Source organism: Anomaloglossus baeobatrachus, chromosome 3 (assembly GCF_048569485.1).
Source record: "Anomaloglossus baeobatrachus isolate aAnoBae1 chromosome 3, aAnoBae1.hap1, whole genome shotgun sequence".
Lineage (NCBI taxonomy): Eukaryota > Metazoa > Chordata > Amphibia > Anura > Aromobatidae > Anomaloglossus > Anomaloglossus baeobatrachus.
In genome coordinates, this window is record NC_134355.1 from 412,802,672 (window position 1) to 412,824,751 (window position 22,080).

The 22,080-nt window shown below is 40.7% G+C and overlaps 2 protein-coding genes across 2 annotated transcripts in view; one reads left to right on the plus strand and one right to left on the minus strand.

Moving 5' to 3' along the window:
* The window catches only part of MCPH1 (microcephalin 1), a 482,323-nt gene that overhangs the window by 246,552 nt on the left and 213,691 nt on the right, over positions 1-22,080 (minus strand). The gene's annotated exons all lie outside the window — the stretch shown is intronic.
* Positions 1-22,080, plus strand: part of ANGPT2 (angiopoietin 2) — a 54,917-nt gene that overhangs the window by 24,683 nt on the left and 8,154 nt on the right. The window contains exons 4-6 of the mRNA XM_075340312.1: positions 7,893-8,125; positions 14,768-14,898; positions 20,832-20,933. Coding sequence (XP_075196427.1) covers positions 7,893-8,125; positions 14,768-14,898; positions 20,832-20,933 — 466 coding nt within the window. The remainder of the gene's footprint in view (positions 1-7,892; positions 8,126-14,767; positions 14,899-20,831; positions 20,934-22,080) is intronic.

The window sequence follows — 22,080 nt, forward strand, 5'->3', positions numbered from 1 at the left end:
ACTGGGTCTAAAGATATGATGATCCGACAAAAGAACATATGGTAAGTGCGCATTGAAAAGGAAATAATGTGGTTAGCAGGGAGAACAGAGACCAACGGTAGAAATAGACGCCATTGACGACATCCCGTCTAAGAACAGTGACATCCATTTCAAGGATTGGTCTCTGTTCTCCCTGCTAAGCATATTCTTTCCTTTTAAATGTGCACTGATAGAGTGCTCGCTTTCTGGCTTGTAATTTATTTTTAGATCTGGTGAGGGAGCTCAATGTCACTGCGCCTTCAAAAGAAATAAGCGCAGTGAGCGCATACTGAGCATGCATTGGAATTGACAGCGTATGCGCAGTATAGCAGGGACCAGCCAAGCAGACATCACTGATGACTTTGTTTCAGGGTACGGACAGCGGATTTGGCAGTTACTGTATCCTCGTCTCTCTGATGATGTCCAACTTTGGAATCTCAGCATGCATTGAGGGTTCACTGGAATTTTTTTCTGAAAAAGTGAGGAAAGGGAGGAAGATAGAGTAGTAGGGGAACAGTATGGAATTTCTAATTGACAAATTAGAAAAGTGGTTAGATTATTAAATTAAATAGACAATTAGTAGAAATTCACCTTTGATAAACCAAGCTGCTTGTCACACTTTCCTAAAAGGCAGTACTGAGAAACAAGTAGTTTTCATGGTAGCTTGTAGACATGTAAATACAGTATCAGCACTGAACCCGAATACAATAGATCATAAAAATATGTTCTAATTGTGCATCAGGAGTTAATAGGACTGATTTTGGAACCCTGAATATCTTAGATTGTATCTAAAAGAATGATTTTTCAAAACATTTTACAATCTATCACTCATTCAAATTAAATTATTTTACAATGTCATTATCTTGCCAATTTGTGAACCTTAATTAAAAAGAATAAAGTACAATTGCCCAGAGATGAAGTCAACCATGAAAATGTTTCACTATTGCGGGACTTTCCAGACAAGCTGCCGGATTTGGACAGAGTTGTTTTGAACACTGTGCAGTAGTATTGGGTAACACATCCATTCATTGTGCAGTGCTGGTGTCCAAAGGCCATAGACAATGTTTTTAACAAGGTGATTATTATGGTGATCATGCTCATTTCCCCAGTGATCAATAGAGGAAATACCATCTGTTTTCATAAAAAAGCAATTGTGCCAGAGTTCAGGGGTTCTTCCTCAGGACGGAGATAAAAAGCATTTCCACAGACACAATGACATATTATTCTCTCTTTCTGTCTATTACATCCCATCCTGTGCCTGGAACACATGCATTTATGCAGTGTGAATGGACTAGATTGAAGATAAACAATATCCAATTATACTCTGCACATATAGAGAACCGTAACATTCCTTACACCATGTTTGTCCAGTCGTTATCTGTATATATTCTCTAGATATATAAAATATATATAAAATTCTCCATGGTCACGTCTGTAACAGATAAAGTACATCCTTTTTTCACATTTGTATTATGAATGGGAATATTATGGAACTTTGTGGAAGTCTAAGGGCAATCAACACTTGAAGATATACAGTGTGTTTTTATTTTTACAGAATCTCACTAGGAATGTGTATGCACATACCATATCACCATATCACCATATCACCATAATTAGGGCACCGAGGTGCAGAAAGTAGTGTAGACGAGGATATCGGGTGGACAGTAAAGACTGCTGTGTTTACCAGCCCTTGCTACATCTACTTTTTTGCTGGAAGCACTACTGAACACACGACTTTTCAGATATGGAGTATTACTACATTGTTACAGAGCTCAGTATAGTTCTACCTCTTATTTTCATTTTCTCATTATAGGGTATTACTACAATTTTGTTAAATTGTGATATTCACCCACTGTTCCCCTCTGCTCTGACACTTCCCAGGTTTCCTGCTGTTCTTCTTTCTGGTCCCGCTCTACCAATGAGAAATGACTGCTCCGTACAGTTATAGTAGAATCACTCCCATGAAGATTGTGCATATGTATGTGATAATATACTCGCCTACTGTCAACTTCTCCATGGTCAAGCCCTGTTCTGGGACTCCTCTCAGTGACGTCACCGCTCTTCTGGGTGTACGGGTCACACTATGCTTTGTCTGATCCCGGAAGTGACTTATACAGTGTAAGTCTATGGTGAGTCAGAATAAGACTCTATATACTTACATTGTAAGAGAGACTTCTGTTTCACGCATAGAGCATTGAGTGAGACGAATAGTCTGAAATGTGTTGCTGTCACTGAAAAGAGGAGCAGAACGGATCTGGATCCCAAACAAGGATGCAGTGGGTGAGATTATCACACACACACACACACACACACACTAAACTACATCCACATATGCACAGGATTATTAAATAAAAATCTTCATGGGAGTAATTCTGTAAGCAAAAAGAGTTGCTAGACCTTATTCCAGTAGAAACATTGCTAGTGTGTGGCCACTGGACCAGAGCCTTGGAAACCTCCTTCTCGTGCTACATTCCCAGCCAATCTTTTGATTAGTAGGTCCGGCACGATCTTACTGTTGCTAAGGAATGAATACACAATGTTGCGCTTAACCTAGTAAGTCAAAAGAAGTGCCAGGGATGTAGTAGCAGGAGGAGGTTTGCAGGGCTATGGTTTATAAGCCACAGATTACCAACCCTGCTCTGTGTTTGTCTGCAAATGACCCATAAGCAATCATTTTTGGTTTGCTAAAAGATACTAGAGTTATTAAGGGAACCTAGGAATAATCAGAACAAAGAATGATGGGAGAGTATTATTTTTCACTTAAAACACCAATAGTGTTTGGTATTTTTTTTTTTTATTTCACCGCTGGAGTGATGCTTTAAAAGTCCCCTGACCCTGGTCTCATACTCACCCCCCGCCGGCTTCATCTTCTATCACCGCCGTATCTGTTGGTTTCTGGCAATTTGTGACATTCCAGCAGCTCCAGTGTTTCATGGAGGACGTCGGAGGTTAGAAATCATTACAACTCTATGAGCGCCTCATTCTTAAAGGCCCCATTACACACAACAACGTATCTAACAATATATCGCCGGGGTCACGGATTTCGTGACGCACATCCGGCATCGTTAGCGGCGTTGTTGCGTGTGACACCAACGAGCGTCCGTTAATGATGGAAAATACTCACCAAATCGTTCATCGTTGACATGTCATTCATTTTCAAAAAATCGTTGGTTGTTGAGGACGTAGGTTGTTCGTCGTTCCCGTGGCAGCACACATCACTATGTGTGACACCTCAGGAACGATGAACTACAGTGTACCTGTGTCCTCAACGAGCACCGAGGTGGGAGTGACGGAAATGCGGGTGCTCTGCGCCCCTCCGCTTCTATTGGCGGCCCGCTCTGTGACATCGCTGTGATGCCGAACAAACCTCCCCCTTTCATGGGAGGTTGTTCACTGCCCACAGTGATGTCGTTAGGGAGGGCTGTACGTGTGACATGGACAAGCGAGATTGTGCGCCACGGGCAGCGATTTGCCCGTGACGTACAAACGATGGGGGCGGGTGCCATCGCTAGCGATGTCACTTCGTGTAAAGCCCCCTTTAGCCTCGCAGACTTGTTTTGAGTGCTTGAGACATAACTTCTAAGTTAGCAGTTATGTCTCAAGCACTTAAAACAAGTCTACTTCCATCAACAAAAAGTTATGGGCACAAGATGCCAGCATGAGACCAAAGCAACGCTGAAAAAAGGTGAAGTTGACGGATGGTAAGTATAAGACTGGGTACAGGGGACTTCGATTTAAAGCACCACTCCAGTGGTGAAATAAAAAAAAAAAATATATACTAGAGTGTTGCTTTAATATTTTCTCATGCCAACTTTTAGTATTGCATTTCACCATGGCCAATTCATCGTTATCTTAACCCTAGAATGCATACCTGGGGCCTTGCAGGCCTACTAGGTTACTTGTTTTCTATGGTAGATTTCTATGGATGCGTGTTCTAGGGTTAATCTGCTGTCACTTGCAGTTGTCTTACTTCACAATGTTGTACATCTCTGCTTTGAGCTGAGTTTGTACATGTAATCTCACTAAATTTCAACAGAAAGCGTCCCGTTTATTGCTTTATTTATTTTTTTAAATCTTTTGGAAATCGCCTTAAGAATCTCAGTGAAAGTTAAAACAAACTTGTGTAACTTTTTGTACTTTAGTTCTAAGAATCAGAAGCTCACCCTTTCTAGTAACCCCTATTTGTCATTACTGCATACCAGGGAATGGTACAAACCCACATCTGAAATAAATACAACTTGACACAATAAAGATGTGATAACAACACTGACTTTATCACCATTAGCTTGAAAAAGGGCCTTTCAATGCCAGGGTTAAACCACGTTATCTAGGTTTCCATATGTATTAGGTTAGTGAACATTTTTAACATTCCAGTAGCTCCATCTGTTATAAATAGAAAGTAATAAATACCTAATGTGGACTGAACAGACAACTGACATGGCTTTTGTCGCCTTTCTAATGCTTGACGAATAAAATACTAGAGTGTGCAGGGCAACACGTCTTAAGTAACATCAATCAATAGGCTTCCCACTGGAATTTGGGCATGACACAACAAATTACTATTAAATAAGATGTAATGCTGAACGTAATAAATGTCCAATACATACAAAACCCAATATAATAGTTATGCAACCCATGTAGATGTACAGCCTTTTGATCCAGACCTAAATTACTTCCCCTCATACATATTTGACTAACAATTTTGTGCATGGGAGCCCCAAGCAAAAGCTTTTCAGGGAGAGTTAAGGATCCCATTGCCCATGTCTGACAGCGGTCCTCTCTGAGAACACAGGAGTACTCAGCAAAGCAAGCGCACCTATGTATGGGAGAGTCAAGTGTGATCACTGTCAGCTGAACCATGGTTTATCTGACAACAGTCATCTAAGATGTAGACTAAAATATGGCGATTTCATTTGACTACAAAGATGCTTAACTTGAGGCGTGAAAACATTATGTGCAAATTCAGCAGCCTATTTATACATTTCAGCATGAATATTTTTGTGGACATAAAGATCAACGAAAGCACCACTTCAGTACGAGGAGGACGGTTTTCAGGGCTGGAGTGGTGCTTTTAATATAAAATGCCTAACCCTACTCATATACTGAACCGCCGCAGTCTTCCCCTTTTATCGCCAACGCACCGGTCCCTCAATGCCAACTGTTGACTGGCCGGAAGTGACAAATTACGTCACAAGCTCTCAATGCAAGTCTATGAGAGTCAGAACAAGGCCCTCAGACTCTTATTGAGTTGTGACTTCCGGATCACTCTATGAAACACTGGAGCAGCCAGCAGGTTACAAACTGTGAGAGACCGACAAGAGCATTGACATTAAGGGGTATAGATGCTGGTGGATGAGTATAAGAGTAGGGTCAGAGATTTTTGATTAAAAGCCCCACTCAAATGGTAAAAAAACCCCAAAACACTGGGGTGCTGCTTTAAGAAGCGCTCAAAAAGCAAAGTGACTTCAGAAAAGTTCTATCATATCAGGAATATAGGCACCACCTATGCTATTTTCTGCTACATACATGACCTAAATTTCATCTCAGAAAATAAATTTCTATGAGAAACACCCCCCCAATTGTTTTAGTTTTGACTAAACAAGACCACTAAGATATACTAATATGCAGGCAAAATGTGTCATACTAGTTATCAACTGGGGAGAAGAATCTACAGGCTGCATGTATCAGACATTAGCTGCATGACTTCAGGCCAAGTGACCAAGCCTCACTGGAGACTAGAGCGAAAGGCTGGTCCTTAGCGGATTCTCAATGCTGGCTGTTCTGAGGTGACAGGACTCCCCCTACATGTGTGCATCGGGAAAGGACCTGTTAGTCTATGTTCCCATGATGAGCTTTTGGTGAAAAAGGAAGCATCTTACAGTTCCAGCAAACAGGATGGGATTTATAGAAATCTCCTGCCCTTGTTTTTTTTTTTTTAATCAGCATACGCTCACTTGCGGTGAGTGTTTCAAATTTGCAACATGTCAATTTCTGTTGCCGATACGCTGAGTTTTATGTGCACATTTTCCCCATACATATGTGAAAAATTCTCAGGTAAAAAAAGCACATGCGTCTTTAGTGCGTTTCTGCAGCGGAAGCGTATCGAAACTGCATGTAATCCACACCTAAAGTATATCAAAGTTTTGTCAAAGCAAAATAGCAAGACGTACCACAACAAAGCTGCTTTTGTTAAAGCGACACACCAATAAGAGACAAAAACGTGATAAAATAGCATGTAAAAAGATGCAGAAATTATTCTGCAACATCAAAAACTCTCAAAAAGCTAACTATGGGAATGTAGCCTTAATCACTTGGATCGGGTGGGGGGGAAGTCATCAGTACAGCTAGTCTCCTGTGTGGCTCATTTCAGAGTCTAACATACCGGGATAAAGGGATCTTTAGAAAAAGTATTTCTAAAGAACTTTTACTGTATGCTAATGAGCGAGGGGACTAGTCCCCTGGGCGTTAGTTCCCCTGGCTAGTCGGCTCCATTAGCATGCTAGTATGCCCCTGTGGGAGTGCTAACATGCTAATGAATGTGCATTGTCACAGGATGATCTCACTCACCTCTCTGGCTGCCATCGCTGCCTGACACTGGATTTCAGCTCAGTGCGCATGACCCTGGAGTTTGGGTCATGTGCACTATAAAGCCAGGCATTCGTGTCCTGGCTTCAAACTGATGTAGTGCACATCACCAGAATTCCAGGGTCATGCGCACTGAGCCGAAATCTAGTGTCGGGTAGTGATGGCGGCGAAGAGGTGAGGGAGATCATCCTCCGATGCTGCACATTCATTAGCATGTTAGCACGCTACCAGGGGCGTACTAACATGCCAATAGAGCCGACTAGCAAGGGAAACTAATGCATGGTGAACTAGTCCCCTTGCTCATTAGCATACGATAAAAGATCTTTAGAAATAATTTTCTAAAGATCTCTATCTATGTGAGTGTATACAGGGACTGTTAGGCAGGGATTAGCAAGATGCACCCAGAACTGCTCATGGTTCTGGGTGCATACTGCACCTGACAGGTTTTTTTTAAAGGAGTTTTCCCATGAACAAAGTTAATTTTAATTAATATATTTTGGAATAATGATACTTTCCTTAATTGCATGGGATTAAAAAAAAATGTTCCTGTGATGAGATAATCTTATGTATGTGTTCTTGCTGTGTACTGTGTAATGGTCGTGTGTGACTGTACAGGGACGTGGTCTAATAATACCACATCGCCTGGGCAGGGGAGGAAACAAAAGAGTATACAGTTATTACATCAGGGGATCATAACGGATTCTTTTTGTGAGGCAAAACATAAAACTTTTCCGTGCCGATTTTTAAGCATTGTTTCACCCCAAAGAAAGAATAATTTGTGATCCAATGCAGTCCTTTCTGTATCCTTTTTTGTCCACTACTCAGACAACCCTTTCTCACTTGTCAATTCCCGCCGTATACCATAAAAAGAGCCACCCCCGTTCAAGCGATGTCGGCACCTGGTCTCCCAGGGCTTGTGTGATGTTATTATTTCATGAGAGCCCTACAGTCGAATCAGTGGTGGCTTTGCTCTCACTTCCTTCGAACATAATTGACTTCCAGAGGTAGTGAGAGCAGCTGCAGTACAGTTGCCTCCAAAGAAAGTGAGAGCAAGGCATGCATTGATTAGCAGCCGGGTTCACATGGAATTACAATATCACACAAGGTCTGGGAGACCGAACACTGGAGGCTCATTTTTTTTATGCGGGGGAAAAGAACAATTGAGATGGGGTTGTTAGAGTAGTGGATAACCCCTTTAAGGGATAAAATGCCCTGTTGGCTTTATTGGTAAACATCATATTCACATCTGCTTTAATGGTGGATAAGAATGTTTTTATTTTTCGTCTCAGCTATTTAGAGAAGAAAGTTCTAAGCATGGAAGATAAGCATTCTGAACAACTGCAGTCAATGAAGGAAGAAAAGGATAAACTCCAAGTCTTGGTGCTGAAACAAAACTCGATAATTGAAGATCTAGAAAAGCAGCTCATCACAGCATCAGCAAATAATTCTCTTCTACAAAAACAGCAGCATGACTTGATGGAGACAGTGCACAATTTGTTAACAAGAATGTCTCCTCAAACAGGTACGATCCACACACCCAGGAAATGTAAGACAATGGCAAGTTCTTACGTTTGTAAAATATTTTGAAGATTTTCAAGGGGTTTTGGTCCTGATCCCTTGTTATTCCTTAGTGCAGTCATAACTGGATTGGTAAGGTTATATATATAGATATATATATATATATATATATATATATATATATATATATATACACACACATACATACATACACATGTTTATATATATATATATATATATATATATATATATATATATATATATAAATAAATCAGACTGAAGGGGGGAGATCAGCAGGAACAATGGATTGGAACTTGGTTCCACTGATTACTGGGGCTCCTAGTGGTAGGGCACCAAGTGAATTGACATTTATTACCTCTCCTAAAGAAAAAAAAGCAAACATATACATTATATATATATATATATATATATCTACATATATATATATATATATATATATATATATATATATATATATATATATATACATATATATATATATACACAGTATAATCAAACCAATACATATATTTCAGTTATCATATCATTAGATACAGGTTTATAGATCTACGTTTCTAGTCTAGTAAAATAAAGTCATATGTAAACGAGAATATATAAATTATGACCGTAAATTAACATAGTGTCCAAATACTTCAGATTTCTTTAAGAGTAAAATCATGCTAAAAGTAGATTATCCTATTTTTATTATTAAAGTGTCTTCTAAAATCTTTTTTCTCCTCCTGGACGGATAGTACACAGTCAATTCATGGGTAAATTGTGTAAGTCCTATCTTCAGTGAATACATCATCACAATTCAGAAATAGGAGATGACAGTTGCTGCTGATACGATTCTATTCTCGTTCCTGCGGCAGTACACATCGCTCCGTGTGACACCGCAGGAACGAGGAAGCTCTCCTTACCTGCCTCCTGGCCACAATGCGGAAGGAAGGAGGCGGGCGGGATGTTACGTCCCGCTCATCTCCGCCCCTCGGCTTCTATTGGGCGGCCGCTAAGTGACGTCGCTGTGACGCCGCATGGACCGCCCCCTTAGAAAGGAGGCGGTTCGCCAGTCACAGAGACGTCGCCGGGCAGGTAAGTATGTGTGACGGGTCTGGGCGATGTTGTGCGGCACGGGCAGCGATTTGCCCGTGTCACACAACAGATGGGGGCGGGTACCCACACTAGCGATATCAGGACCGATATCGCAGTGTGTAAAGCCCGCTTTAGAGGCAGAAGCAGAAATTCTGCTGTAAGTTCTCCTTTAAAGCACTTCAGACTCCTGGTGAACAATTATGGGTATATCCACCATTTACGATGTGACCCATTTTTTTTTTCTTCAAACCATTTCTCAATTACCCACTGTCTTTGCTCTTTCTCCTTTATGACACTGGATATTCAAAACATGGCTGTGTCTCGAAGAGAAAAAGCAAAAATTCCCACATAGATGGTCAGAGCTTGGCTCAGCGCGCTCCCACTCTGCAGTTGCCGCATCATTTCCTGCTATTGGAGCTGCAGAGCACAGAAGAAAAGCAACGCAGTGCATCTGTACCGCCCCGCGGACTCGGCTGCGACCGCCGAGCCGCTCGGATCCGTGCTCGTACTGCAGGTGGTGGCTTGAGCCTCTCACGGACCCGGGGGTCACGTCGCTCCGCAAGGGAGTTGGCGTTACACACGGGGACTTGGGTGAGGAGTTCCACGGCCGGGGCCGCGGTGGTTTGATTTGGGATGTAAGTTTGTGACGCCACCCACGGGTTGTGATGATTATAGACACTACCGCTGCGGTGAAGGTATGGGGGCTCCCGGGAGCGGTGTAATGGCGCAGCTAGGTGTTGACCCCTCCGTGGGTAGGGGGTGTTGGTCCTGGGGCCCGGTTGGCGAGGGCCGGGGTGCAGGGTGAAGTGTTGCGGTGCAGTGCATGATGGCACTGGTGTACTCACTCTGACACAAGACACTGGAGTCTCTGGTAAACCAAACGGAGTGATGAACGGGGCCCGCAGCCGGCTGCAGCTTCTCCCAGAATAGGTTGGTGATTTCCGCCTTTCTCCTGCACCTCTGTGTGTAAGTGTGTAGTCCGCTCCCTGACTTGTATATGCCGTATGAGCCAGTTTGCCTGCAGACGCTGGCCCTTTGGGTCTCTATGCCTTGGCGGTGGCTTTACCCTGTATGGTTGGGCTGTTGTCTTCTAACGGGGCTTGTGTGGGATATGTCCTTAAGTCCAGTCCGCAATCAGTTGATTTGACTCGGCCCTGTCGGTTCAGGGCTTTGTACTGGATCTGAGTACCCCTTCCTGGTGCTCCAGTTTCGAATCAGTTCCCTGGTTCGGTACCGGCGGTCCACCGCCCGACCCTGGTCCCTACGGTTCCACTGGCTGTAATCCCAGCTCCTGCAGGCAGCTACCACCATCTGCCTCCTTGCCAATGGCGACTGGGCTCCGACCCAGCCACCTGGTAGTCTCTTGGCAGGCCTGGACACAGGACTGCCCGTGAACATGACTGCTCTCACCCTCCTCTAGAACTTGAACTTCTCTCTGTGTTTTCCCGCCTCCAAGCCTGTGAACTCATTGGTGAGCAGAGCCAACCGCCTGGCTTCGCCCCCCCTGGTGTGGACATCAAACCTGGAGGGTGGTGACAAGGCTTTTAGTTTGACTGATGTCACCTAATCGGGATGGGGTGTGGTGTTGTGTGTGACTACCTGGGACGAACTGACTAGTCCAGGGCATCACACATCACCTGTGTTAGAGTTGGATTGAGCACCACTGCCCTACTGTGCTCCACTAGTCCAATTTAAGAACCTTAAAAGTCCATTTACACTGAGTATTGCACAGCATTAAGTGACTGCAGCATGTTGGCCAGTCGGTGGTATACCCTGCTTCAGATGTGCTCTGAACAGTCTGTAGTGAATTGTTCAGTGTGCATAAGGTGCAATTATTTTTGGATGCATAAGCCTCTTTTGATCATGGCAAAAAGATCATTTCACCAAATAAAAGAGCATTTTGCTCATTCGTTGGGCGTTAAGCAGCCTGTTTATACTACAAGATTTACTGTAAACCGTGTGTTTTGTAGAAGCACTTGTTCATGAAATCGTGCAGTATAAATGCACCTTTAATATGTCACTATCAAGGATGGGGATCCATTTCTTGTATTATTGGGGCTCCCATATGGATCAGATGACATGATTGACTAACAATCTAAAGTGTATGGACACAGCATCAATAAAATATTGGGCCTATGCAATTTTGATGTACTAATTGTTCATTTAGAAGATCTGTGCTGATAGAGGTATATGGCATTCTGATATCTGCCCCCACAAAATAAACACTCATTCAGCATAGCTATCTTTTCTGTACAGCCAACTATTGCATCTAAAATTCTTTAAATTGTGTTAAACTTTGTATGACAGCCATTTCTTTGTCCATAAACGTTTTATCTATTGCAAGACCATACATTTTTATGTATTGTTCCATCGTGTGATACATGGATACATGCCGACAATAGCCAATGTAACATTTTACAACCATTAAATGAAGCATGTAATAAATTACTTTGCATGTGCTCGCCATACTCACGTAAAGAGGCGTGCATTTTATCATCTTATATCCCCTTGTAAACTATTTTGAATCTAATGGGTTTCAATAGAAAGAACTGAGAAAAATAATGAAAAAAAAAAAAATTGTCTGGTGAAAACAACATTTTGGACCCAGCAGTTGTATTTTTCTGGACGGATACCAAGCAAGATTAGCCTAGCACAATAACAAAACTGTTATTTCAAGTGTTCTTAAACTTTGGATCACAAACTTAAGAACATAATACTTTCCAGAAACAGATGGGTATTAAATTTAGAAGTTGACTCGGTGCCCTGTAAGATATTGGTATATATTTAAAGAAAAATAAAGGAAACTAATAACATAAAAAGTAATAAAATTATCACATTTCACAAAATGGCAATGGCAGAAATAAATGGGCATGGGGGTTGTGGGGGGGTAGTTTAACTAATTAGTATATACCGTATTTTTCGGACCATAAGACGCACATTTTTTCCCCCAAATGTTGGGGGTAAGTGGGGGGTGCGTCTTATGGTCTGAATGTAGCTGCGGGGAATGTGGGTGCTGTGATGGAGCCGGTCATCGGGGGCACGAGCAGGCTGTAGCAGCCTGCCGTGACCACGTGGACCCGTTCATTTAATATGCATGCCCATTCCCCGCCCATCATCCCTCAGCGCTGAAGCAGGCACTGACAGGTGGGCGGGATGATGGGCGGGGGATAAACAGCCGGCCCACATGATCACCCCTGGCAACTACGGCCTGGAGTGATCATGTGCAGCTGTATTCACTGCCCCCCGCGCATCATCATCAGCGCGGGGAGCAGTGTATCACTGTACAATACTTACCATTCCCCTGCAGCATCGCTCGTCCTCTCGTCTGTGTCAGCGGCAGCGCCGCTGAGTGGAGCCGTCCCCATTACCCTGCTGCATCGCGATCATCTCCTGTGTCCGTGCCGGCGGCTGGGTGGAGACTAGCGGCGCGCACAGCGATGACGTCACGTGTCCACACGCAGCCACCGGCACAGACACAGGAGATGATCGCGATGCAGCAGGGTAACGGGGACGGCTCCACTCAGCGGCGCATATCAGCAGGATGGGAGTATATGAGCAGGATGGGGGTATATTATGAGCCGGATGGGGGTATATTATGAGCAGGATGGGGGTATATAAGCAGGATGGGGGTATATAAGCAGGATGGGGGTATATGAGCAGGATGGGGGTATATGAGCAGGATGGGGGTATATGAGCAGAATGGGGGTATATGAGCAGGATGGGGGTATATGAGCAGGATGGGGGTATATGAGCAGGATGGGGGTATATAGCAGGATGGGGGTATATAGCAGGATGCGGCCATATGCCAGTATATAGCAGGATGCGGTCGTATGGCAGCATGACGGTATATAGCAGGATGAGGGACATATACTGTATATACAAGGCAAGAGGATCATTACCAGGATGCGGCACCTTAGTAGAGAATTTGGGGATATTACCCCCATAACAGTGTCAGCAGCAGATCCTCGCCCCATAACAGTGTGCCATGACCACATTTTTTGCTTAAAATTTTATTTTCCTATTTTCCTCTAAAACCAGGGTGCGGCTTATAGTCCGTTGCGTCTTATAGTCCGAAAAATACGGTAGATATACACACTCCGTCTATTAAGACCAGTAACTTTTCTAAAGGCAAACAAGCAGAAATATTAGTGAATATCAGTCGACATTGTTGAATGACTACTCAACCAAGATGGAGAGACAAGTAAATTGGTCTTATTAACAACAAAAGGAAAACATGGAAGCCAAAAAATTAGAAATAGAATGTGAAACTGAATATTACAATAAAAGTAGAACTTTCATAGTAAAATGCATCTATTCTAAAATGATTCAGTTTCTGAACCTCAAACCCACTTTTACGATCTTAGATAAAAACACTGAAGGAAATGCATTAATGCGGTCTTACATTTAAGATACTTTGAACTAGATAAGGCGGAGAGAAGATGCAGAAAATTTCCCACTGTGGCTCACTCAGTATGATAGATTTGGGGTATCTTTCTAGATGTTTCATTTTTCCTTTGGCTTTTCCCTTAGGTTAATATTTAGCTTAGTAATAGACGGACACTGTGTGTTACAGTTAGGGCTTGTGCAGACGACCGTATTTTTAGCCCGAGTAAAATCCGAACAAACATCGTATGGCCCTCTGACCAACATTATTGCATGAGGCAGTGCAGATGTCTTATCACAGCATGCACAATTTCCTTCAGTTGGCAATTGGCCATTCAAATCTATGGGTCCATGGAAAAAAATCAGATTTTCAAATACCAACATAATGGAGAAGAATTATTTTAATTTTATTTTTCTCTGCATCTAACAAAAACATATCCCACTATGATCAAACTCAAGGTTTGATTATCATAATCGGACAGTTTTTCTTAGAAGGAGAAAATATGGTCATGTAAACAATGACTTTAGAATTAGCATTGCTGTAAAAGGAGCCTGTGAGCACAAACTGACTTTTCAAACAAAGCACAGCATGTGCAAGCAGTGTGGTGAACATTCTCATAAATAGAAGGTGGAAAGGTGCACTGAACTATTAATCCATGCCAAGGGTGTACTGAGCGACTCTGCATGGTTTGAACAGTCATTTTGTACTGATGGACAAAGTCCCTTTAAATGGACTATCAGCACAGAAAGAGTGTTCAAACCAGGTAGAGGCGCTCGGTGCATCATGGTGTGACCAGACATTTAAGTGTGCTTACAACTTGCTTGTTTTCCATTTATTGCTGCCCTTATCTGGCTCTATGTTGATAGCGCTGTCAATCAAAGAAGAGGAGTCGGAAGACAAACAAGTAGGTGAGAGGGTGCACTAAAATGTTTGGCCAGGACTATGAACTGTCTGCCTACCCTTGGTTTGAATAGTCATTCTGTGCTGACTGAGTTCGTTTAACTAGGCTGGGAATATCCATATGTACTAACATATTGAAAAGGATTTGTTGAAACCTTAGCTAAATGAATAGTGTTGACGCATCCACTTTACGCCCAGTAGTGCATATGTGAGACAGATCATATTATTGCTGATTTACTGACATAAGTCTTTGTTGCAATTTCATTTTAGTGCCGAGATCGTCATTTGTTGCCAAAGAAGAACAGATAACATTCAAAGACTGTGCTGAAGCCTATAAATCTGGGCTGACTTCAAATGGCATCTACACATTGATAATTGCAAATACCACTGAACAGGTCAAGGTAAGCCAACTCCAAGTAGTTGTCAATTGGGTATATAGAAAGTCATTCAATTTTTTTTTAAACTACAATTTCTGATTATCTGCAAACATACAGTCATATGAAAAAGTTTGGGCACCCCTATTAATGTTAACCTTTTTTCTTTATAACAATTTGGGGTTTTGCAACAGCTATTTCAGTTTCATATATCTAATAACTGATGGACTGAGTAATATTTCTGACTGAAATGAGGTTTATTGTACTAACAGAAAATGTGCATTTAAACAAAATTTGACCGGTGAAAAAGTATGGGCACCCTTATCAATTTTTTTTTATTTGAACACTCCTAACTACTTTTTACTGACTTACTAAAGCACTAAATTGGTTTTGTAACGTCATTGAGCTTTGAACTTTATAGGCAGGTGTATCCAATCATGAGAAAAGGTATTTAAGGTGGCCACTTGCAAGTTGTTCCCCTATTTGAATCTCCTATGAAGAGTGGCATCATGGGCATGTGATGCCGTTCAAACTGACCCGAGGCAAGTATTAGGTGTGGGCAATAATGAAACCATAGCTGAAGCCAGATAAAAAGGGAACAAGTTGACTCAGTCTTTGCATTGTATTGTCTTTGTGGGTCACAATAAGCATGGAGAACAGAAAGAGAAGAGAACTGTCAGAGGACTTGAGAACCAAAATTGTTGAAAAATATCAACAATCTCAAGGTTACAAGACCATTTTCATAGATCTTGATGTTCAGTTGTCCATGGTGCTCAACATGAAACAAGAAATTTACAACCTATGATCCTGTAGCCAAATCTCCTTGGACGTGGACAGCAGAGAAAAATTGATGAAAGGTTGCAACTCAGGATAATCCAAGTGATTGATAAGCATCCCCAATCAAGTTACAAAGGAATTCAAGCTGTCCTGCAGGCTCAGGGTGCATTAGTGTCAGCACAAAATATCCATCAATGTTTGAATGAAATGAAATACAATGGCAGAAGACACAGGAGAAACCCACTGCTTACACAGAACATATGCTGACACATTAAAAAAGCTAGATTGCAGTTTGCCAAAATGTATGCAAGCCAAAACCCTTCTAGGAAAAAGTCTTCTAGACAGATGCGAACAAGGTAGAGCTTTTTTGGTAAAGCACATTATTTTACTGTTTACCAAAAATGGAATGAGGCCTACAAATAAAAGAACACAGTACCTACAGTCAAATATGGAAGTTTAAAGATGTTTTGGGGTTGTTTTGCTGCCTGTGGCACTGGATGCCTTGATTGTGTGCAAGGCATCATGAAATCTGAAGAATACCAACGGATTCTGGGTCGCAATATAGCACTTACTGTCAGAAATCTGGGTTTGCATCCTAGGTCGAGTCTTTCAGCAAGACAAAGACCCCAAACATAGTTCAAGAAGCACCCATAAATAGATGGAAACAAAGAGCTGAAAAGTTTTTGCGTGGCCAGCAATGAGACTGGATCTAAATCCCATTCAACACCTGTGGAGAGATCTTAACATTGCTGTTGGGAGAAAGCATTATGAGAGACTTGGAGCAGTTTGCAAAAGAGTGGTGCAAAATTATAGTTGAGTGGCGTAAGAATCTCAATCATGGTTATAGGAAGGGATTGCAGTTATTTATTCCAAAGGGTGTGCAACCAAATTTTAAGTTGGGGGTGCCAAAAATTTTGCTCGGCTCATTTTCAAGGTTTTGAGTGAAAATAATGTATAATTTGCCTTTTTTTGTTCCAATACACAAAAGGAAATAAACATGTGCATAACACAATGTATAATTGCAATAATTTTTTGAGAGAAATACTTCATTTTCTTGACCAATTTTAAGGATGCCAACATTATCAGTGGTGTCTGTATAAGTTGGTGCTATTCATGTTCAATCTGTTATTGGTTCTTTTTTGTGGGGTAGTCTAGTCAGAAGTCACCAACACTCCATCATTAAGAGTTAAGGACAGTTCTACTTCATGACCATTAATGATAGTTTGTGTCTTTTAATGAGTGACACCATAAAAAGCTTTTCGAGAAAGGAATTTGGTCATGTAATGACCGTCTACTTTTCCTAGACACTGATGTCTGTGGTCCAGATATTCACCACATTGTAATATTTTCACCTTGGAGTAAAAGAAAGGGTCACTTACTAAATAAAATATAAAATCAAAGAGCTCTTAAGTACCCTCAGCAGTCTTACTTTCTCCAACAGTTGCTCCCCTGGGAACAACTATTTTGATGTGCATCTGCAAGTCATTTAACACCTCAGCCGCTTAAGGTTTCGTGAAAACTGATGACTCTTTATTCAATGCTTCCTTCAACACTTGGCAAAGTTTCCTGATTTTTTTTTTATATACTGCATTAACAATTTAAAACAGTAATGATTGGTCTACTAGTAAAAAAAAAAAATGCTGATTTTACCTTATATAAGAACTCGCACTTAAAGTACGATACATATTGTTAGGCAAGACTTTCTCTGATCCTTTTTTTGAGGGAAAAAAAATAACAAAAACACAAAATACGAAAGCGCAACCAAAAACATTAAGGTGGTTTTAATATATTTACAGACCAGCCTTACTTACAGTGGTGTAAAAGAAAGAGAGGTCATAATTTGTTCCAAACTTATTAAGGGATGCAGTCACACCAATATATGAACCTTCAGCTTTTCCCATTAATAATTCTGTCTCAAAATTGCAGGTCAAAACTATTATAACAATGCCCATTTTCCATGGCATTTTTCGATACTGGCAAGTGTGGGAAAAATTGTATGTGCAATTTGTGACTTTTGGGGCGACGTTTGCACAAAGTCTACCACAAGCACAGTAATGTGTTCCAAGGAGGGACAGGACAAATGAGATTGTTATCTCTTAACAGCTAAAGTAAATGAAACATGTTTTATTGAATTGTTGCAGTGATGACGCAACGACTACAGCTCACCCAATAGCTGTAAGCCGAATTTAACAATGTTTCGGGTATGCGCCCACACTGCAGAATTGGCACAGAAATTTGCTGCATGAAATCTGCAGCTTTTGGCACAAAAGAACTCCAAAAAAACGCATGCATTTTGGGTGCATGTTTGTGCCATGAGTTTTTTTAATGAAGTCAATGTGTGAAAGGACTACAAAATGCAGCAAAAAATGCACCAGCAATTCACATGCCGAAAAAAAGCAACTTAGGCATGACACTTCAGAAAACCCAGACTTTGCCGGCTTCAGAATAGGCATGCAGATTTGGGTGCATACTTGTGAAAAATCGCATAAAAAAAATGCACGGTGTGTACATTTGCCTTATCAAGTCGCAATTGATGAGTCAGCTAGAAACATCTAAAAATCCCAAACTGAAGAAACTGTGTATATACAGTGTATATATATATATATATATATATATATATATATATTATATAAAAAGAACAGGCAAGCTCATAAAATGGACATTAAAAAAAGAGCAAACTTATAAAAGAAAAATTATGATTAAATTAAAAGCAGGTACACAAATGCGACAATATATTGGGCCCATAATGTGCAAACATGTATTGGTTGCGAAAGGAGCCAGCTCAACTTTTTATGTAGGTATGGAATTTTAGTTTAATACTGTATGCCTATATTTCAATATTCTATTTATTTTTTAATAGAAAAGCCTAAAAACATTTTTTTGAACAGGCTGGAAATAATAAGCTTGGTATAAACATTTACAAATGATGTAATATATATTTTTTCAAAGAAACATATTTTTCTCAGTATCCCATAGTATTGTGTGCTAGAGCAAGCTCATATAGTGAAACTATGAAACGGAGATCCTGTTTTCATTTTCCATTGTTTATACCGTTCAGATTGCATTCATAAGATGCTACAGGCAAGTGCCCTATTTTGTTTCCAGAATTCCCTCTTGTTTTTTCCTAACCAGCTTAGATGGCTTCCTAAGCGGCAAGGCTTCAGAAATATGAGGCCATGTGTCAGGCAGAGGAGAAATAAAATCTTAGATCCTTGAGAAGAATGCAGCAAGTCTTACTATAAACTTCATTAAATAAAAAAAGAAAAAAGTTGCACATATTTTTCAGGGAATAATCAGACTGCACTGCACTTGTCAATCGAACTCAAAGAATTTTGATAAGTTGCTTAAAGGAATTGTTTGCTATTGGACAACCCCTTCTCAGTCAATATGTTCGCCCCCATAAAAATAAAAAAGCACATACTCATTGAGGTTCCAGTGATGTTTGGTCTCGAGTTCCCAGGGTCCAAGTGACATTGTTATGACACACGAGCCAGCTTCCTGCTTCCCACCTCTTGACGCAGGAGCTCACTTCCTGTTAATTAATCCTCCAAAGGCGGGGATAATGCAGCCAGTACTGATTGGTTGAGGGGCTCGCATGTCATAATGTCACATGGGCTCCGGGAATGCAAGTTCAGACATAGCTGGAATAGTGCTGGCACCAGAGGGTAGTATAGGCTTTTTTATTTTTATGGGGCAAACATGGGGAATGAGAAAGGGTTGTCAAATCAGTGGAAAACCCCTTTAAAAATAGAACTGTCGTAAGACCGATATGTCTCACCTGATGATGATTGACTTTTTATCGTATTTGTGCTATCCATGTTTTTCAGATAGCTTGCGCACACCTATGATAGTCTATACAATAGTTCACAAGCACGATTTTTAAGTGGGACGAATGGTCCATACAAAAACACACAGTCTTATCTAATATTGTCCAGTGTCAGATCAAACTCGCCACTGCAAGTCTGAGTCCGCTAAAAAATAAATAAATTGGACAGCACTTGGATGCGATCTATGAGCAGTGTGTATTTCATGAACTGTTTGATAAAAGAAGCTGGAGAATTTTTTTACATCCAGGAAATAAAATAATGAAACTTGGACCAAACTTGATGATACTGATGAAAATCTGATTAACTTCAAAAGGTTGAACTACAGTAGATGGACCTAGGTCTTTTTTCAACCTATGTAACTATGAAAAACACAGATAAAGCTCAGATTGTTTTTTTTCTTGTTCAGGAAAATAACTGCTTTCTGAATACGTTCTAATTTTCACAAAAAAATTATGGCGGCGATTTATCATTTGCATTTTTTTATGTCATCTCTTTATTTTGTGATTTTTTTTTAAAGCAAATCCTTTAAAACAACACACTTTGTTTAGGAGTTTTGTGCAAAATCAAAAATGCTTTTAATTTTTTATCTAATTTTAAAGTGTCACAAAATTGGCGTAATAAATTTTAGACAAAAAAATTAATCAGAGTTAGGGATGAAGAACATTTGCCCCTAATAATTAGTACTTTTTAAAAGAGTTGAAAAATAACGAAATCACCCAGAAACATCTGAACAACCCATAATTACAAACATAAAGAAAACAAACAAATGGGAGAACACAAAATCATTTTAAACAATGTGCAAATTAAAAAAAACAAGGTGAAAATGAAAAATCACCCCCCAAAAAAGCACAAATTTAAAATTAATTGCCTAGAATTGACCTGAGGCTGGAGTCACACTTGTGCGTATTTCGTGTGAGTCTTGCATCGCATCACCCGGCACGGCCACATACTCTCCTGACAGGAGCGGGTTGGCTGCATGTATTTCTATGCAGCCGAGATACTCTTGTCTGGAGAACATCAGGCCATTCCGGGTGATACATTGTGAGACTTGCGCGAAATACGCGCAAGTATGACTCTGGCCTTAGACAGGAAAAACTGTGTGTACAACGTGAACATGTGCAGGATTGCAGTACAGTTATAGCGACTTTAAATATATATATATATATATATATATATATATATATATATATATATATATATATATATATATATATTTTGATCATTGTAAATGTAAAACTTCAGAATTTTTTCTGCCTTTAACACTTTACAACAGGTGATATTTTTTCTTATTTCTACTTTATAACAATGTGCATGATATTGTAATTAAAAAAAAAATTATGTATGCTCTTATTCCAGACATACTGTGACATGAAAAATGGCGGTGGTGGTTGGACCATTATTCAGAAACGCTTTGATGGCAGTGTGGATTTCCACAGAACATGGAAAGAATATAAAAAGGTAAATAAAAGGACAGTTACTGTTGGCATAGGGTTGTGAATGCTAAAGGGATGTTTTCAGCTTTGTGGACAAATTTATTTTTTTACTTAAATGCAAGTTTTTGGGACTAAAAAAATATTTTTGCAATTGGATTCCATTAAAAATGTTGCACAGTTTGGTTTTTACAGGTTCTTTGTTTCCTTAACATTCAACTTTTATGTGGTCTGTGGTCATAAATCAGCTGAAAGTAGCTCAGAAAAAGATAGAGCAGTTACAAACTCTCCAGTCATACTGTTACGGACCCCATATACATTAGACTAAATGTTGGCCAAATCCGGTGACATCAAATGATCAGCCAGCAATAGCCTAGTGAAACATTTTAAGTGAAACCCAATTGCAAAATAGTTTGTGCACAGGCCCGCGATAGCGGCCTACGATAACGGCACATGCGCGAGCCTTCGGCACAGCGTGGAGGATGATGGGACCGTCGTCATCAATTCAAATTAACACAGGGGACAGCGTACAGCGGCAGGAAAGGGGAACGAAGGAGAGAGCCCGCCCTTTAGGCCCTACTAAAAAATATTACATATGAAAAGGTAATATTTATAAAGTTGTTTTTGCGGTCTGAAAAGGGGGCCAGATACAAGGCACACCTTCATAGAATGCAGCCGAGGAGCTGCAGAAGGTGGTAGTTTTAGTTGTATAGGGAAAAATCTGGTGACAGGTTCCCTTTAAGGAATATTATAAAAAATACAAAAAAATATTTTTCCCTTACTTTTCTTCTGCACTCTAAAAGGTTTTGTATATAATTGTATTTAATTCTATATAATTGTACTATACAGGATAGCAGTCATTTTTCCTATCTGCATATTTCTGTACAAAAAACTCAGCATGTGCACATACCCTAAATCTAAGCCCCCTGCCATACACTCACCCTCTGTCTTCATCTTTTTTAGGCACCTCTCCATTCCCACGATACCATCTTGTGCCCATAGCTTCTGACTGCTCCAAATTCAGAAGTAACATCATAATCTCCCAATGCGAGTCTATGAGAGCCAGAACGAGGCTATCATAGAGTTGTATTGAGTTGTGACCTCCGGCGCGCTCCGTGAAATACTGGAACTGCCAGCAGGTCACAGTTAGTGAGAGGCCGGCCAGATTGGTGGCG